Source organism: Numida meleagris, chromosome 19 (genome assembly GCF_002078875.1).
Source record: "Numida meleagris isolate 19003 breed g44 Domestic line chromosome 19, NumMel1.0, whole genome shotgun sequence".
NCBI classification, from domain to species: Eukaryota; Metazoa; Chordata; class Aves; order Galliformes; family Numididae; genus Numida; species Numida meleagris.
The window spans coordinates 2,299,718-2,317,364 of NC_034427.1; the positions used below are offsets into that span (position 1 = coordinate 2,299,718).

The following is a 17,647-nucleotide window of genomic DNA, read 5'->3' on the forward strand; positions in this document are numbered from 1 at the left end:
AGCACGTGCTGAAGTTCTCCCCTCCCAGCAGGACCTAGGCACGTAAATATTCATCTATACATATTTAGGCTCCACTGAAGGGCCATTCCTGCTCCATGTGTTCACAGAGACCCCTGTGAGACGTGAACAGTTCTATTCTGATCCTTCCCACAAGGGTTAATAGCTCCAGAACAGGAAACCTTTGATTCCTTTCTTCTCCCCAAACCAGCTCACTGTCAGCCTATTCAGCTACAGGAAATGCTCTGCGTGGGGGCAGGAGGGAGGCACCTGCGCTACACACAGAGCTCAGAAACCTCACCTCTAGAAACACCGGTTGCTTCTCCATTTACACTGAAGGATGCTGACCTCCTCTGTGCACCCTTCTGCCATCCCAGGAGCACGGGTTCCTGGAGATCTCCCAGCACTCGAGCTCTGCCATGGCCTAGGTCTCCTAGGAAGCCTCCCCCACCCTGTGCACACAACCCACCCAACCCCAACAACGCTTACCTGATTTGCCGACAGAAACTCCTGGGTATTGTCGTTCATTCCCATGTACATGTTCTCCCCATCAAACTAGAATGGCAAAAGAAAGTTAGAGTTAGAGAAATGCCATCTGTGTGCCAGGGTTATGTGCTTTCCTGGCTCTTTCCAGAGCCAAGATGTGCAGAACGAAGTCCTGAGCTGGTCCTTGTGTACTTCTGAGCGTGTATGAGCTCGTGTACATCACTGGTATTGCAATGCGAGGTGGTAACATAGCATGGTTATGATAATTCTTTCAGCAAAATGAAAGAATGAGTCACTCCAATTCAAACAAACCAAAACTGTGCAAAACTGTGCAAATCCACAGATTCACCCAGCAGCAGCGGCACTGAAATGAAGTTCTGCCTAAAATTCCCACTACACCATCAGTGAACTATAAAAAGCCAACTTCCATCAGTGGAAATTTCCAAGACGGGCAGGTCACCTTCAGTTCTCTTCCAGACACCTACATATTCCTTTATCCCCAAAGCAGACACAGGATGTGCACAGGGAGTTCTACCCTAAGCCCAATTCCCCATCCTGGCAGTTTGGTGTTGTTTGCAAACTCCATGTGCAAGAAGACATATTTCCTCCCCTTCTCCTCGTCCCCTCCTGCCCGCTGGGACTGGATCTCTGTGGACAGGCAGCCAGGGGCACCCTGAGCATGGTGTGCTCCCACGGCTGCTGCAAGCATGCCTGCTGCCTTCACCTGGTTCTGAGCTGCTGGAGCCAGAGATTAGATGCTAAACCCCCATGGAGAGCTGCAAAACTCTCCTCGTTAATTAGCTACAGCCGGAGCTGATCACTTGCTGCAGCTCCAAATGAAGGAAAAATGCCATCTAGAATTGACTCAGAGTGTGGCTGGGGCAGTTCTGGAGGTAAAGTTCACAAATTAATTATGGCAATAAAATGGGATATGCCATAAAACACTCCGGAGACAAGGATGGAGGTACAGCTGTGAATGACACCGTGCACTTAACAAGGGGAAGAGCCAGCTCTCTTGCCCTTACAACCGGATGATGAATTGCAGATTGCTCACCCTGTACACGTCCCCTTGCTCTCCAATATGAGGCTGACAACCAGTTATGCCTTAACAGAAACGGGCCACATTAAGGCCAATAAAAGAGAAACCTAAATAAAGCCAGGTGAAGGTTTTTGCGTAGGCTATTAATTACACCTCCATTTCTCTGAGTGCCGCTGGATTAGCTATTAAAGTCCGCAGAGTTAGCAGAGCCGTGCGTGGCGTCAGAGTGCACAGACACCTCTAATTGCTGAACCCTCCTCTGGGACAGCACAGAAAACCAATTAAAAGCAGAAAAATTACAGCGATTCACCAGCTAACAGCGGCAGCAAGTGCAGCGGGATGGATGGGGATCCCCACACATGTGCAGGATTCCCTACAACCCCTCGGTGGGGAAGGAGCAGCGGGACGCAGCAAGCACCAGCATCCCTAAGGGCTTTCCAGGACCAGCAGCAATCCCAGAAGCAAGACACACTGAATGGAATTCCCCTCCATGTGTAAAATGATTGCCGGCACAGCCACTGCTGCTAACACGCTCCCAGCTGGAGCTGACGGCTTTCCTGGTGTGCAGACTCAATCAGCTCCACAGCCTAAAAACCCTCTGCCAGCCCGAGCGGAGCAGACTGGGTTTGCAATGGAGGTGGCACAAGGTGGTGGAAAGGTGCAGGCCTTCAGCATGGCAGCAGCACCAGCTGTGGGGTGCCCATCCCTTTGGGACAGGGGAAGCGATGGACAAGGCATCTTCCACTGGGGACTGCCGGGGCAGGAAGAGCGCTCTCCTTTCTCCATCCCACTCTTGTTTGTCAGAATGTTTTTTTTACAGCTTCTTACCATTCCTACCTCCGTTCCACACTTCCTTCTGCCCTTTATGCCTTCATAATAACGGTAATGAATCCTTCCTTCAAAATTACAGTGCCTCTGATTGCCAGCCTGAGCAGCGAGCCTGAAAATCAAGGCTCGAAATGACATTGGAACTTCGGAAGTTCCCCGGTGCTGATTTTTGTCCCCTTTCTCCCAGGCTATGAGGCTGCAAACAAATCTATGAGAAATTCTCCCATCAGAATATTTTTTTCAATTAGACTTCTGCCACTTACCCAGCAGCCAGGTGGAGCAGATAAGCAATGTGCTCTCCCACCTCTCATTATTGACTTGCTACAGAACGCACTTCAGAAGAATCAGCCCCATCATTCCACATTGATTTACAGCAGATATGGGCATTTTAATACGTCCTGTTGGTTCCAAATGTTTCCTCCCCATTCACCATGCTCCGGGTGCAGCCATCCACTGCACTTTGACCCCTCACATTCACCACACCTGTGCTGAGCAATGCACACATGTGGAGCAGCAGTTATCTTTTTCAAGTCCTTGCTAATTTTGCAAGGAACCCGCTCCTGTGCTGCTGTCTTGATCGCGCCTTTGCTCTTTGGCAATCACTTCATTTTTGTCGCTCTTATGTTAACAGAAGCAGCCCATGGAGCAAACTGGCGGCTGTGGCTAATCCTCAACTCTCCCGTGTGGATTGGGGATGAGCAGAGGGAGCTGTGAGCGCTCTGCATCTGAAACCTGGGAGTCTGAAACCTGCACAGCCAGACCTGGAACTGGGAACAGTGGGGACGATGCGCTGCGATCCAACCTCACGCCGCTACCCGACATCGCACTGTGACCCAATGTCACGCTGCACCTGGGGGCTTCTCCCGGCCCCACAGCATTGTCAGAGCTGTAGACAAGCCCAGGGGTCATGCAGGGCCCACGTTAATTAGATGTGAGAAAAACAAGAGGCGTGTGCAGCGAGCTGGGGCGGCCCCAGGGCAAGCACACCTCGGGATCAGCTCTGTGCAAACACGTGGGGTAAATGTTTGTTCCCAGGGAGGGAGCTGCTGGAAGGACACCCAGCCCTGCCGAGGCTGGGGAAGGTGCTACGTGCTCATGGCTGGCACTGCCAGCTCGTGCAGCTTTATTATGAACCTTATCACGTCCTTTTATTGCCCAAGAGCTGTGAGCTGCGATGGAAACGTCAGCTTTCAGGTTTGTAAGAAATATGTTGGCAGCGCGCATATGAGGAATGGCTTCGGTGACACCTGCAAATTTTCCAAACTACTTGTTTTAATTTTTTAATCTCCTTTTTTTATTTTTCCTTTCTCCCTTTTTTTGAGGGGTCTTGCCAGAAATTTAACATTTGGTGGTGGCAATACTGAGTTGGGCCACTCTAACTGCAAGTCCACTGGAGCTTTTAGAAAGTGAACTATTAACGCAAATGCAGCAGTGACCAAAAGCCACCACCACCGAGCAGCTACTTAACACACAGTGAAGAAGGAATGGGATGCTCCCAGCAATCCCTACTGCTCAGAGACACAAGCACTCCCCTCCACTTTGCTCCTTGTGCAAGATGCAGCAGCAGGTCCCCTCTTGGCCATGGCACTCTCATTTCCAAACAGGGTGCACTGGGACAGCACCTGTCGTGGCTGGGATGCACCTGGTCTCCATGTCCTCAGCACATCACACAGAGCAAATATAGAAAATCATAGAATCATTAAGGTTGGAAAAGACCTCTAAGATCATTTAGTCCAACCCCAACCCATCCCACCATGCCTGCTAATCCATGTCCCTCCATGCTACATCTCTACGGGTCTTTAACACCTCCAGGGACAGTGACTCCCACACCTCCCTGGGCAGCCTGTGCCACTGCATCACCGCTCTTTCTGAGAAGTTTTTCCTAACATCCAACCTGAGCCTCCCCCAGTGCATCTCATAGCCATTACCTCTCATCCTGTCAACAAAATAAAACCAGTCAATAAACACAGCTTCCAGCCCTGCATCCCCACGGTGACACTCTGGGACACCTGCCCCCAGGCTCAGCCCTATGGGCAGCAGCACAGCACCCAGCAGCTCCCCGTGCTGGCACGGATGGAGCTGTCAGCACACAGCCCTGGGATGGGAACAGCTCGCTGCAGCCCTGCCCCCAGCTGCCTGCAGAGCCGCGCTGTGATTTCCTACCAGAGTCATTTAGTATCACGCCTCTCCAGAGAATACAGGGCTGAGGTTAGCTTAATCTCTTTAACTGCAGTTTCCCCCATTAAGGTCTTTACACAACCTCTGGCCCATAGTGATCTACTTAGCATTATTTATTTGTCCACTGCAATGCTTGGATGGCCCCTCAGTTGCTGCTGTCAGAGAGGGTCACGGGTTCAGACACAGATTTACGAACCCCCCAGAATGCTCCTGCAGGAAAGCTCCGTGTTTCCCAGCCTCCGTGCAGCCACCAGCCTCGACACTTACTGCAGTTTGCTTCTGGACAAATGTTGTTAGAAGGCAGCAAAGCGTCACAGAGGTGTCAGTGGCAGCGCATCCACGAAAGGGCTGCACAACCAAGCACTGGTGGGAGCCAACTGGTTCCCACAAAGCTGTGTTTTTTTCTACTTAATAACAAATCATCGTAGGGGTAGGTTCAGATGGATACAAGCGAAGGCTTAAGCCTTAAAGCTGTGTAGAAAAAGAAGTGTGTTGTTTTTTTTTTTAAAGAACAATTTACAAATAGGATAAAACTATAGTAACAGTTATTTCTCAAACATAGCAGAAGCAGGAGCCTACTGCACAGCTGGTGATGCCAAGGGGTGACCAAGGTACAACAGCCGACCAGAAATTAAAACCACATGGAAAAGGCCAGAACGATTCACACTGCATTGTGCAGATTTCAGTTGCGCCCAGACTGGAACATCCTCCTTGGAAAGAGCCAAGTGAGCAACGAATGGGACAGACAAAAGGGAAAAAATACAAACAACAAAACCAACCAAGCAAAGCAACCACTTTGAACAGCCAAGTGAGATTCACACATCTGCTCTACAGGATTCCAAGCTCACAAACACAGTGCATAGCCCACCAGCCAGGCTCTGCTACAAAAGGAACTGGAATTGCAGGCAGGTTCCAGGTGTGTTTGGTTTTTACTTTTTTAATTTGGGGTTTCCAGAATTAAATTTCATTTCTGATCCAGAAAACTGCAGACTCGTAGGTCTGACTCCCACACCGTGAAACCAAAAGCTCTTAAAAGCCAAACCCAACTTCTCCTGGGACCAAAGGGAAGGTCCTTTCACTCACAGTCAGCAAAAAGACATCCACTGGGTTTTAGCAGGAGGATGGCCATGGAGGAGAGACAGCTGCATTATAATCCACCCAGTTCGTAACAGGAGTGATCTAGAAGGATTCCAGTTTATTAATGAGACAAAAATTATGCAGGCTGACCACAACTAAAAGCGGTCTTTGAATGGCTTTGTGTTAAGAGTCTCACAGCACTAAGTGGCACTGAGGAAATGGAAGATTAAATTTAATGTCAATAAATGCAAAGTAATGCACTGGAGAAAAGCAATTCTGACAACACAGGCATGACAATGGGCCTTAAAATAGCTGTTATTGTCCAGAGAAGAAATGGTGCGTTCATCCCGGAGAGTTCACTTCCAACTTCTGCTCAGCTCTCAGCGGCTGCCAGAAAACGCCATTCAAGATTTAGGAGTTATTAGGGAAAGAACAGAGAATAAAAAGATAAAGCACGTATTTTCCACCTGCTAGGAACAGAGGGGTGAGCAACACAGATGGCGTGGTGCACAGATGAGGAAAAGAGATGATGCAGAGGGACAAAGAGATGCACATGCAATTCCGAGACAAGAACGGGCAATGGCTCTTCCTCAATGTTCACAACCCGCACTCAGGCAGCAGCCACTGGAACCAGTGCTGCTGGAACCAGCACCTTGTGGAATTCCTTCCTGCAGAGCCGGCAGCAAAGCCTCCTGCTGCAGGGTGATGGCCTGGAGGGACCCAGAACAGCACTGGGCCAAGTGAGATGGGAAGGTCAGTGCAAGACCTCCAGCCAAGAGGAGGGTGTCCAGGTGCTTCTGTGCCCCGTGAGCATCAGACAGACCTTTCCCAGGCTTCTGCCCCAATTCCTTCCTCAGCCTCCCCTTTTGTTCCTCCATATTCGAGGCTGAATGCCAACAGTATTCAACAGACAGCATTCATTTATCTCATGGACCGGCCGGTTTTCTGTGTGCGCCTCTCACCAAATTATTGTTATTACATTATTTGGGGGGAATGAGGACTTAAACTCATTTACCCAGGCCTTTCAGAGCCTGCAAAGGAGTTCGAGTTCTTCACAGAGGCACATAAAAAAATCCGTCCACTGAAAGCTACAGGGAGCAGCAGAATTCAGTCTTAAGACTGACATGGAAATAGATTAATTTTTTTTTCCCCATTTCATATTCTAATTACAATTCTTCTCCCCCTACTATTTTCTGTTCTCATTACAGTCTTAAAATTGCTCTGCAAATTCTGTACCTTATTCTGCTCTTCCTACCATCTTTGTCATGGAAATGAGAAACAGAATGTATAAGCACGAAAATATTGCCGAGATCAAAATTCTGCTTAACCCTTTCTTGTGTGACTCCAACAAGAGGCAAAAGCAGCACTGCCAGCAGAGCATAAAGCAGACTGCTCTGCATCCATCCATCCATCCATCTATCCACCCATCCATCAGTCAGTCCATCCATCCATCCATCCACCCGTCCCACCATCCATCCACCCGTCCCACCATCCATCCATTCATCCATCCATCCATCCATCCATCCATCCATCCATCCATCCATCCATCCTCTCTCCTTCTCCCAGTCAAAGCAAAGGACGATGCTTGGAGAAACTCAGAAGTGCTCACACTTGCCCCTGCACTGTGCATGGAGGAGGAGGTTGGGTTTTTTCCATCCTATGGTTTTGCCCCTGAGGACAGATCCTGATCTAAACGACCGTGTTTGGCTGCGGCTGCCTGGGGTGCTGCTGGCTGCAGGGAGGCACGCAGTGCCCCAGCATCCCCATACACCAGGTACATCACATCACACCCCCTCCTCCTCAGAGCACAGAGCTGCTGTACAGCCCAATCAAACCCTTCCCAATTTCTCTCAAAACCCGGGAATAAAGAAATCCTTTACCATGGGGGCACAGCCCTGCCTTCACCCTGAAGCACCCTGTCCCACTGCTGACTGCGCTCAGGGCCATTTATCTGCAAGGTACGACCGATGGAGCTGCATGTCTCCAGCACCTACATCACATCCTCTCCGAAACCCATCAACAAGCACACCCTGCATTGTTTATCAGCTTACGCAGGTGCTGGAGGTGTTTATCTGCAAAATAAACCCAGGGCCCTTGCTAAGCTGCTCCTGCTCCCTCAGCAGCTGAATAATCCCGAGAGCTGTGAGTGCCTCTGCCATGTGCATTGCAGGGGAGGGAGGGAGGGGAGTGAATGCAGCAGGTTTCCTGGCACTGGGCTGCTATGTAGACAGTCTGAAACAAATACAGTAAGTGATAATGAGACTTAACTGCACTGCCTGCCCCACTGCTAACACGTGTAATTCACAGGAAATGGGGAGAGGCAGAAAGCGTCCAAAGATCTGAAAGAAGCCGAGGAGGCTCTGCGCAAGGAGCGCTGCGAGTGTCAAAGGCATCTAGAAACACTGTTGTTTTGCGAGATAAAACCTCGGGCTGAGATAAAAATAGAGTTTCTACCTGTCTGCCTCTGCTGCAGCAGCCAGCGCTGCTCCGCTGTGCGGGCCCTTATGGAGGTGCTGATTTTGGAAGGGAAACAACAGCCCTGAAATGGCCAAGGAGGGGAGGGAGCAGTTGGGAAGCAAGCAATCACAAGCCAGCAAGTTCAGCTGTCTTATTCACAGGAGTGCTTTGCACCATGGGCAGCGGTGCTGTGATGCACAGCCGTGCCTGGGGATGGATGCAACCTGATCTGTCTGTAGGCGTCCCTGTTCATTGCAGGGGAGTTAGACTAGGTGGCCTTTAAAGGTCCCTTCCAGCACAAATGATCTCATGATTCCATGATTCTCTGCAGGCACCCAGAAGGTGCAGGTCTGACATCCACACCCTGCGTGGATAGGGTCTGGAAAACACCTATTTGTGTCTTCTCAACTGCAAAGTGAAATTTAAGCAAAATAAATGCATACTCAACTGCATGTTGCAGAGAGGGAGACAGCACAAAGGCTGCCGGGAGCTTTATCTCCTAGGAGCAGGCATCGTGCTCCTGGTGCTGCCTGCTGACAGCTGGGCAAGTTGAGTTCCTGCACCCAAGTATCTCCCAACAAATTCCTGTAACTCACAACACTGTGAGCGCTGCTGGACGGCCCTTCATAAAGTAAAACTGGAATTTTAATGAATTATTTCTAAAGCTGCTGCTCTCTCAGCAGTGGAGCTGAAGTCTGCTCGCCCGCAGCCCACCCCAAAGCCCAGCCCACGCCATCCACCTGCAGGCAGCGCCGGGCTCTGCCCAGCACCTACATGCACCCGTCCCCCAGCGCTCCTGATCCGGAGGGAGATGAAGAATCGATTTTCAAAGCAACCTGAGCGAGAATGGGAGCATTATGCAAAGCTGACCAAGCGGTGGGGGGGGGGGGGGAAGCAATCACAGAGCCTCTGCCGCAGTCAACTGGAGAGGAATTTCCAGCACGCAGATATTTGGCACCAGTGACATCTGCTCCCACGGCTCTGCGCCCGGCGGTATGCAAATCGCCCACAGCCGTGCGAATTATGACTTGCAAAAAGGGGCTGACAAAGTACAGCTCATCTCACAGATCGAGCGTCGAGGGGTGCGCCTGGAGCGGGGCCATGCTGTCACCCACGGGCCACGCCGGGTTCTTCAGCGGTAGAAGCAAAGGAGAAAACAGGATTGCCACCAGCAAAGAGCTCCCCTGTGCGGTGTCACTGTGGGATCAAGGAGAGGGAGGCAGCAAGCCACGCAGTCGCAGAGTCATGGAATCATTCCGGTTGGAAAAGACCTCTAAGAACATCTGGTCCAACCATCCACCTAGCACCTCCATGCCCAGCAACCCATGTTCTGCAGTGCCACATCTACACGGCTCTTGAACGCCTCCAGGGTCAGTGACTCCACCGCCAATGCTCTCCAAGCACATCAATGGGGAAAACACCCCAAGGCCTTAAAACCCTGACCTCGAGGAAGAGCAATTCCACAGAGAGCTCAGTGCGAGGAGTGACTCCAACACGACCCAGCAATATTAATTATCCCATTATTAACAAAAACCCAAAGCACCTCTCTCTCAAGCATTTCTAATTTCAGTTCTTTCTGTTGTAGACCTCTCCATTCATCTTCTTAATCTTCCCTGTGAATTGTACTGCTGTGTAACGTTTTCATTAGAACACGATGGCAATCCACGTTTGCTTGTTACAAGGTACACCTGAGCACTGACAATTCCCCGTGCTGGAAACTCATGGAAATTAAGGAAACTAATGAGAAAGAGGCACCTCTGATTATTATTCTGCGCCCGCCTCGCTGTAAGTAATTGACTTGAGTTATCATTACTATTATTACTACTATTATTATTATTACTATTATTAACCCTAACAAAAAGTTTAAAGCACGTTAATGAGAAAAAGAAAAAGCAGCTTCGCCTGACTAATTAATGGCTTAAATAAAAAATAAACAAAGGGAATCTTCCCAATTTGAGCAAAGTCCTGCTTTTCTCCAAGCAGTTAAAAGCAGACTGACAGCTTTATAGATAGGAGAATGGGCGGATAAGATAAACACGCACAATACAAACTTGTCCAAAGCTTTTACAGTCTTTCTCTGCACCACTTCCAGCTCATTAGATTACAGTATTACTATAGATTTGCAGCAAAATTATCTTTTATCTTGGCTTCTTTTAAAGCTATTTGGCATTTGCTAGTATTTTCTATTATAAATCTAATTGCAGATTCCAAACAGACAAGGGCTCATTAAGCCTTAATTATGCACATGTTGTTTTCAACAAACATTTTCATTTGGACTGCTGTGAGCTGTAATTGTTCAGAAGGCACCGCAGCCTCCGAGCGCACACTTGCTGGGGATGGCAAAAGCTGCTCTCAAGTGGGTCATGGCTGGGCTCAGCGACCAACCTGCAGCCTGTGGAGCACGGGATGAGCCAGTCCTTCGGGAACGCTGAGGGAGCTGAGAGGCTTCACCATGATGGGTTGGAACAAGGGTGGGGGCACGGTTTGGGATGGGACACTGGGCACGGTCACCCCTCGCAGAAGCCCAGGTTGGTTGAGGTTGGAGGCACCTCTGGGTCCCTCTGGTCCCACCCTGCCCCAGCAGGGACACCCAGCGCTGGTGGCCAGCACCACGTCCTGGTGGCTTTTGGGGATCTCCAAGGAGGAGAGCCAACACCTCTCTGGTCCCTGTGCCAGCACTCCAGCACCCGCACAGCACAGCAGTGCTTCCTGATGGGCAGCAGGAACAACCTGCACAAACCTCACCAACCAGCCTTCCTTGAGCCTCTCTAGAGGAGGAAAAACATCACTTCGATGAATAATTTCAGGACAGTTAATGAATAGGCCTCCAAAGGTGTTGGATGCTGCTGGACCCAGGAGTTTCCAGCAGGTTTTAGATGGAAACACAAAAGTGTTCATGCAGTCAGCACTGCAGCTAAAATCCTGCCCATGGGGCATCCAATGTACCATCTCTGGAGGAGAGAGATGACCAGGAAAGGACCAGTTACGTTAAGAAATTAGTAACCTCCTTCGTCACATTTCTTTCTCTCTTCTCAGTGTAGGGGACGACCAATTTCCTACGTCCCACAGACTCACGTTGCGCTGTTAGAAGGAAAATGTGCCAGAGTAAGCATGAAATTTGACGGCCTTGCCCTCGAAAAAGACAACTTTTCAAGCAGTAGTTTGACCTAGAAAGGCTTTCTAGGTCATTTTGACTTGGCATGTATATGGCTGACCTACTAAATCTCACACAATAAAATTACGGAGTTTCAGCCAGTCAGTGTCAGATCATTCATAACTTCAGAGGCAGTATTTACAAACTCGCTATTCATATATTCACAAATAAGGTCTTGCTTGGCTCTTGCTGGCAGGAGAACGCTTGCCCTGTTCAACATTAACTTGTGCTGACGAAGGGAAAACGTAAAAGCCACGCTCCCATCTTTGCCTCTCCTCACACAGCCCTCACCCCCAGATCCTGCAGGATTTATGGTCTCGCTGCCCCTTTTTATTTAGAGAAACGGCCAAAAATGGTTTTGTTGTGGGGTGGGGAACCCAGAGCGTGCAGGCACTGGCTGCTAAAGGGAGGACTGAGTGAGTAATTAAGGAGCTCTGCTCTCAGTGTTGTCCCCGGGCTGTGTCCTCTTCATCCTAACTGCTGGTCCAAACCAGCACAGTGCCCTTATGTGAACTGCATGGAGACTCCTTCAGGCCCTCCAGTGGATCTATTTCAGCAGCACCTCTATAAAAGAAGTGATATGTTTCCAGGTTTTTCACAGCTGTTCAGAGAAAGAAGCCTCCTTGTTCTGGACCCACGGGGGGGCAGCAGGGGTTGTGCCAGTGCCAAGTGCAGCGCCAGCCACAGGGCGCAGGAGTTAACCTCCACCACCTCGAAGAGTTTGCATTGTAAAGATGTAAGCATCCTGGAAAGCTGAAAACACCTAATTTGTGCTGCCAGGCCATCATCTCTCGTTTCCCTCCATTCTCCTGCAATCCCCTAGAGCTGCATGTACAGCACCTTCCCCACCTCCTAATTACAGGCTCCATTGTGCCAGATAATGCAGCCCCAGCAGGCTGCAGGGAGCCTGCGTATCGCCCCACTGTGTCACACTGTTGACTACAGAAACAGAAGAATTAATCACCTCCTCTAGTTGGTAAGTGGGACCAGACACTCGCGTGCTCTTCGGAAAGGAAAACAAGTTTGGTTTCTTTAAACAGAACACAATGAATCCCCCAAACAGCAGAAAGGTCCTAGTTTCTATCTCTTGAAAAACAGGGTTGTTGTTCTTAAAATGCATATATAAATCTTCGCAAGTCACAGTGGGGACAACGTACAGCCTGGTCAGATGGGGAGGATGCTGTGAGTGCCAAGGCAAACAGCCCCAAGCAAACACCTTATGTGCAAATCGAGTTCACCTTTGCTGCCCGATGGGGCTGGAGTTACAGCCGGCATGGAAATATTCTGCAGCACAGAAAATCACCACTGTGCTCAGCAGCATCCCTCCCCTCCATGCACCTCTCAGTCTCGGAGCAGCCTGGGACGTGCTCCCCACCGACCTCCTCCAGCCCCACGACAAAGCCAGGTGCATTCCATGACATTCATTCCCTGGGGTTCAGAAGCAGGGGCAGCCCTGTGCTGGGCTGCAGGATGCTGAATTCCCACCGCAAGCATCCCAGCGGGACAAGATCTAGGAGGTCAGCCCAGCTGCCCCAGCAAACAAGCAGGGCTTTGCTTTAACCAAACTGGAGTTTATATATGTGATGCTGTATGTGACCCGATGCTGACGAGAGCCAACGAGTCCAGACTAAGCACGCCACTTGTTTTGCAAGGCAGCAACAATTAACACACTATCACAAGTATTTAACCAGGTCTCCTGTTGCTTAATATCTTTATTAATGACCTGGAAACTAGGCTGCACGGCAAAACAAAGTTTGCAGATGAAAAGAACATTATGTAGGTTAATTACAAATGAGGAAGTCCTGGGAATTGCAGAGCCACCACACCACGCAGAAGCAGCAGCAAGCAGGAGAAACCCAAAGCTGTCAAATGCACACAGGAAGGAGCTGCTTGAAACCCTTCCAGACTTCAGCAGGTTTTAAATTAACTGAACATTAAGTGATAAGACCAACTATCGCGTCAGCCGCCCCGTGCGAACCTCTACTGAAAGCACTGCAATAGTAAAATGATAGAGTGCAAAAATAACAGGCCAGAAAATAACAGAGAAAATACTGTAATGTTGTTATCCGAACTGTCAGCACGCGCTTGCTCCAGGTACTGAATTCAGCTCCGCTCACCCCTTCTTAGAGAAGAGGGATGGAGAAACAAGGGGGAGAAGCTGGGAAAGCAGGCTGCGGGGCAGCAGAGTGCTGGAAGGACGCAGTGAGGTCTCCCAGACCCTTCCCTTCTCCAGGCTGAACACCCCCAGCTCCCTCAGCCTGTCTCCATAGCAGAGGTTTTCCAGCCCTGGGAGCGGCCCTTGGCCCTCCTCTGGACCCACTCCAACAGCTCCATGTCCTCCTTGTGCTGGGCACCTGCAGCATTGCAGGTGCAACATCATTTTCCCGGGTGTGCAATGGGGATAACCATTCTCTTTCACGGTGAGATGCCTTGCGGTGCTGAAAGGAGAAACCCTCTGCTGACAAACTGGTGTCCTGGACTTTTGGTTTTGCAATGCAGCCGCAGTTCTGCTCAGGGCTGGGTCAGAGGTGCGACTCATAATGAAACCAATGAAGGCTTTCATCACTGAAAACAGAATTTCACAGTGTGCCAGGCCAAAAAAATACAGATAGATCCCAAAGCAGAAGGCAATGCTTATAGGGAAACAAAAGGGGACAAGTTCACCTCAGGCTTTAGATTTCTACCAATGAGAAATTTCACTCCACTTCCCTCCCAGAAACTCACAGTGTTTTCCAGAGAGTTCGTTTCAGGGCTGGAGTCCCATGCTGAGCCAGCAGTGTGAGCAGCAGCCCTCGGTGCTGGGGGCTGTGTTTCCATAGCTGTTTCTTGAGCATTATACCCTTCCACGCCACCGGTGATGCTGCACCTCAGCAGCACCTCCCCATGCCCAGGAGCTCAAGGAACCCAGGGGAGGGCTGTGCATAGATGCAGCTCCAGCAAAGGGACATTGTCACCAAGCAACAACCCATCCCCAGGCTTCTCCAACCGTGGGACCAGACCTGCTTGGCATATTCTCAAGGGCGGCTCATTGCAGCAAGAGGCTCTCCCAGCTGCCCACATTCAGCTTCCTGACAGACAGCCACCAGCTAGAGGGAAGGCAGGGCGAGGGATGCACAAGGACAGGCAGCAGCAAATCCAGCTGCCCAGCAAGGAGACACAAAACCCCACTGCCAGCCCCAGCATCCCAGCTGCTGCCCAGCCCAAGGGGCGGTGATGGGGACCAGGGCCCTGCTGCGGGTTATTATGGCGTTCGTAGCCATCACGCAGCAACTGTGATTGCACTGAAGATCCAGGTGCACTGCACAATTCCTCGGTTTCAGACCACCACCCATCACCGATGGAGTAACTCACAGCAGAAACGGGGACAAGCTGTGTGCCAGCCCCCACCTGCACCGCTGCTGCCATGGGATGGGACAGACCCGCACATCCCACCACGCTCTGTGACTGCTGCTCTCTCCTGGTGCTGCCTGCCCAGGCTCACGGCGCCCGCCTGGAGGAAGAAGAGCTAAGCTACAGCAAAGAGACAGGATATCAGGGAAAAGCAAGCAAACAAACCAAAACAAACAGGTTGTGACCATTTCTGGCCAGATTTCCTTCTCCCCTTCCTGCCCCTCCTCACAGTGATACCGCCAACTTCACCCCAACCGCTTGCAGCAGGGCTTTGTGCAAAACCAAGGGACAGGAGAAAGGGAGCTGGACAGCAGCACCACCAAGCTCAGGGCAGCTGCTGTGTCTGCTAACGCCTGCACACCATCCAGGCAAAACCTTTGCACGCGCAGCGCCACAGTTTCACAGTTTCCTGACAACTCTGGAACCAAATTTCCATTAAGCAGTCACTTTTTTTTTTTTTTTTTTTTTAAACAGACTTTTCTGTTTGAAGACAAAACCTGCAACAACAACAAAAAACAACAGCAACCACAAGAAAGAAAAACAACAGCAGCACACGGCCAAAGCAGCCCCGAGCCAAGGACTGCTCAGCTCTGCAGCAGGTGAAAGCAAAGCCCGTGTTCCAAAAAAGCCTTGCCTCTCAAGCGCTATTTGAAAGTGAATGAAAATGCCAACCAATCAACTCCAAGGCAGGATTCAAAGAACAATATATCCAGACCTCAGCACCGCGGCCAAGAATGTATTTGCGATGCAGGAGCACTACAGCAGCAGCAACAGAAGCCGTTTGCAGGAGTAAATGAGGTTATTTTGGCAGCAGAGCGGATGTAGCAAACAAGCCACTTTAACTGAATATGGTAAACAGAGATGGAGTGATTATGGCAAGAATGAACGTAATAGGGTTCTGAGCTGCTTTGAATTGCCTCGACGGACCACAACATCTGATAAAACCAATGGAAAAAGTTCTGGTTTCCTCTTGCATATAATTGATTATCTTGCTGAGATCTCCTGTTTTGTACACACTCACACACACACTCGCAGCCCTCTGAAATTCAGTTACTTGGCGGGGCTGCCAGAAATAGCCCCGGGCAGGAGCAGTTAGGCGGTATTTATTTTTGTCTGGGGTCAGGGGCTCCAGAAGTGAGCTCCCAAAATAAACACCTTCGGTGGCCGGGATGCACACGCTCCGTGTACAGCCATGAGGCTCCTCGATGGCTTTAGGATGGAGGGAATAACCCCAGGGACAGCGTGCTGCTGCCATTGATCCATCCACCTCGGGTTCTCCCCTTTGGCAAAGCAAATCTGGATTTGGTTTACAAAAAGAGCTGCAAACAGCCCCGCTGCAGCCAGGATGGAGCAGGGCAGGTTTGGGGATGGAGCAGTGAGCGCATGCTCCTCCCTCCCCGCTGCCCCAGTCCCCCCGTGGTCGGGAATGGGGCAAGGAGAGCTTTGCAACAGGACCCTCCCAGTGCACATTGCCTTTGGTCAGAGAGAAGCAGGGGATCCTGTGAAGGCAGCTGCTGTCCAGCCCCCACCCGTGTCCATGGAGCTGGGTGAGCTCCCGGCCGGCAGCAGGACAGAGCTCAGCATCCCCACAAACGAGCTTCCCGTCTGCAATTAATTTATGAATTTACTTACTGAAACAGCACTCAGCCAAACCTGTGATTAATATTTTCCTCCCCAGGCTCCTAACATGACAAAACAATAATTAATGAAATAGGAAAGCGAACCCGAGTTACAGTAAGCGCAGCAGTGCGGCTGTTTCTGTCACCTGCCCTTCCCTCTGCGGCTCCCAGCTGAGCTCTGCTTCCCACAGCAGAGCCCTGAGCTCCATCTGCATACATCACACCCAGAGAAAGACCCATAAGCAAGCCTACGAGCAGGGCAGCTTGCAACCCAAGGATTTTGGGAAGCACCCGTGCAGCACAGCAATTAAAAATAAGAAAACAACAGAAAAGCAGGTGGAAGATTCATGGTGTGCTGTGTTACTTTGCCTCATGTTCTCAGCACCTCCCTTGCTTTTATCCTTTCTCCTTCATGGGGCACTGCCCTGTGGGCCAGGCTCACAAAATCCCACTGGCCAGGACTAATGTTGTCAGCCCCAAAGAGCAGAGCGGGGCTTCTCAGGGACTGCTCCCAGCCCGGATACACTGGGACAGGGTTTAAATAACATCTGCAGTAGCACAGAAGCTCCTTTGGAAGCTGAGAGCTTGGGAGCGGGTGCCAGCCCTGGGCTGGGGACGATGGCGCGGTGCCCATGGTGACACGGTGCCCGTGGTGTCCTGGCCGCCTGCCACCATGCATGGCAAAGCCCTGTCCCCCAAACCCTTGCTCCTCCTTGCAGGTAGCTTGTGCATCTCCCACATCTAGCTTCGGTTGTGCACAGCAGAGCTGATTCCCAAAGCGCAAGGGGGAAAGCAAACCTCCTTCCTGCACCCATCCCCAGCTGGGGGCAGGCTCCAGCCAAAACCAACAGGAGCCCCTGCACAGAGAGGGGATGGGTGGACCCATGCAGAGGGGAGCAGGGCAGCAACCCTACAGCACAGGTGTGCTCAGATGGGGCGGCAGGAAATGCACAGACAGGTGGCCGATGGGGAAAAAAATATATTGCTTCTACCTACAAATGCAAGGTTGTTTCAAACTGCAGCTATAGAGCAAATGTTCAAATAAATCATTGCTTAAGCTTTCCAGTGGACTTTCTCAAGCTCTCATTTTTATCCAGAGCATAAACGCATGGTGTTCCTACAAACGGAAAACCCAGCATGTAAAGCTGACCCAAGCTAAAATACTGCAGGATTTGTACATACACACACAGACACGCACTTTGTACACACTCATCTATCAATGTGCACGTGTATGCACACACGTGTGTATGCACACAGCCACTGACTCCTGCAGCCCCGCTCCCACCCCTCTGCCCAGCCCCAGCCTCAAGCAAATAGAAGCATCTGTGGATGCATGCTCCCCTCCGTGATGGCTGGGAGAGGCAGGGGACGTGTCACAGCGACGACTTGTTCGTTCACTAATGACTCCAAGATCAGTGGCAC

General features: G+C 50.7%; 1 protein-coding gene across 9 annotated transcripts in view; it reads right to left on the reverse strand.

Moving 5' to 3' along the window:
• Window positions 1-17,647, reverse strand: part of TOX2 (TOX high mobility group box family member 2) — a 114,944-nt gene that overhangs the window by 70,497 nt on the left and 26,800 nt on the right. For 8 of the 9 annotated variants that reach the window (XM_021416447.1, XM_021416443.1, XM_021416442.1 and 5 more), the window contains exon 2: window positions 487-552. The exons of the other annotated variant lie outside the window; for it this stretch is intronic. In XM_021416447.1, the coding sequence (XP_021272122.1) occupies window positions 487-537 (51 nt within the window). In that variant the 5' untranslated portion in view covers window positions 538-552. The remainder of the gene's footprint in view (window positions 1-486; window positions 553-17,647) is intronic. 9 annotated transcript variants of the gene reach the window in all.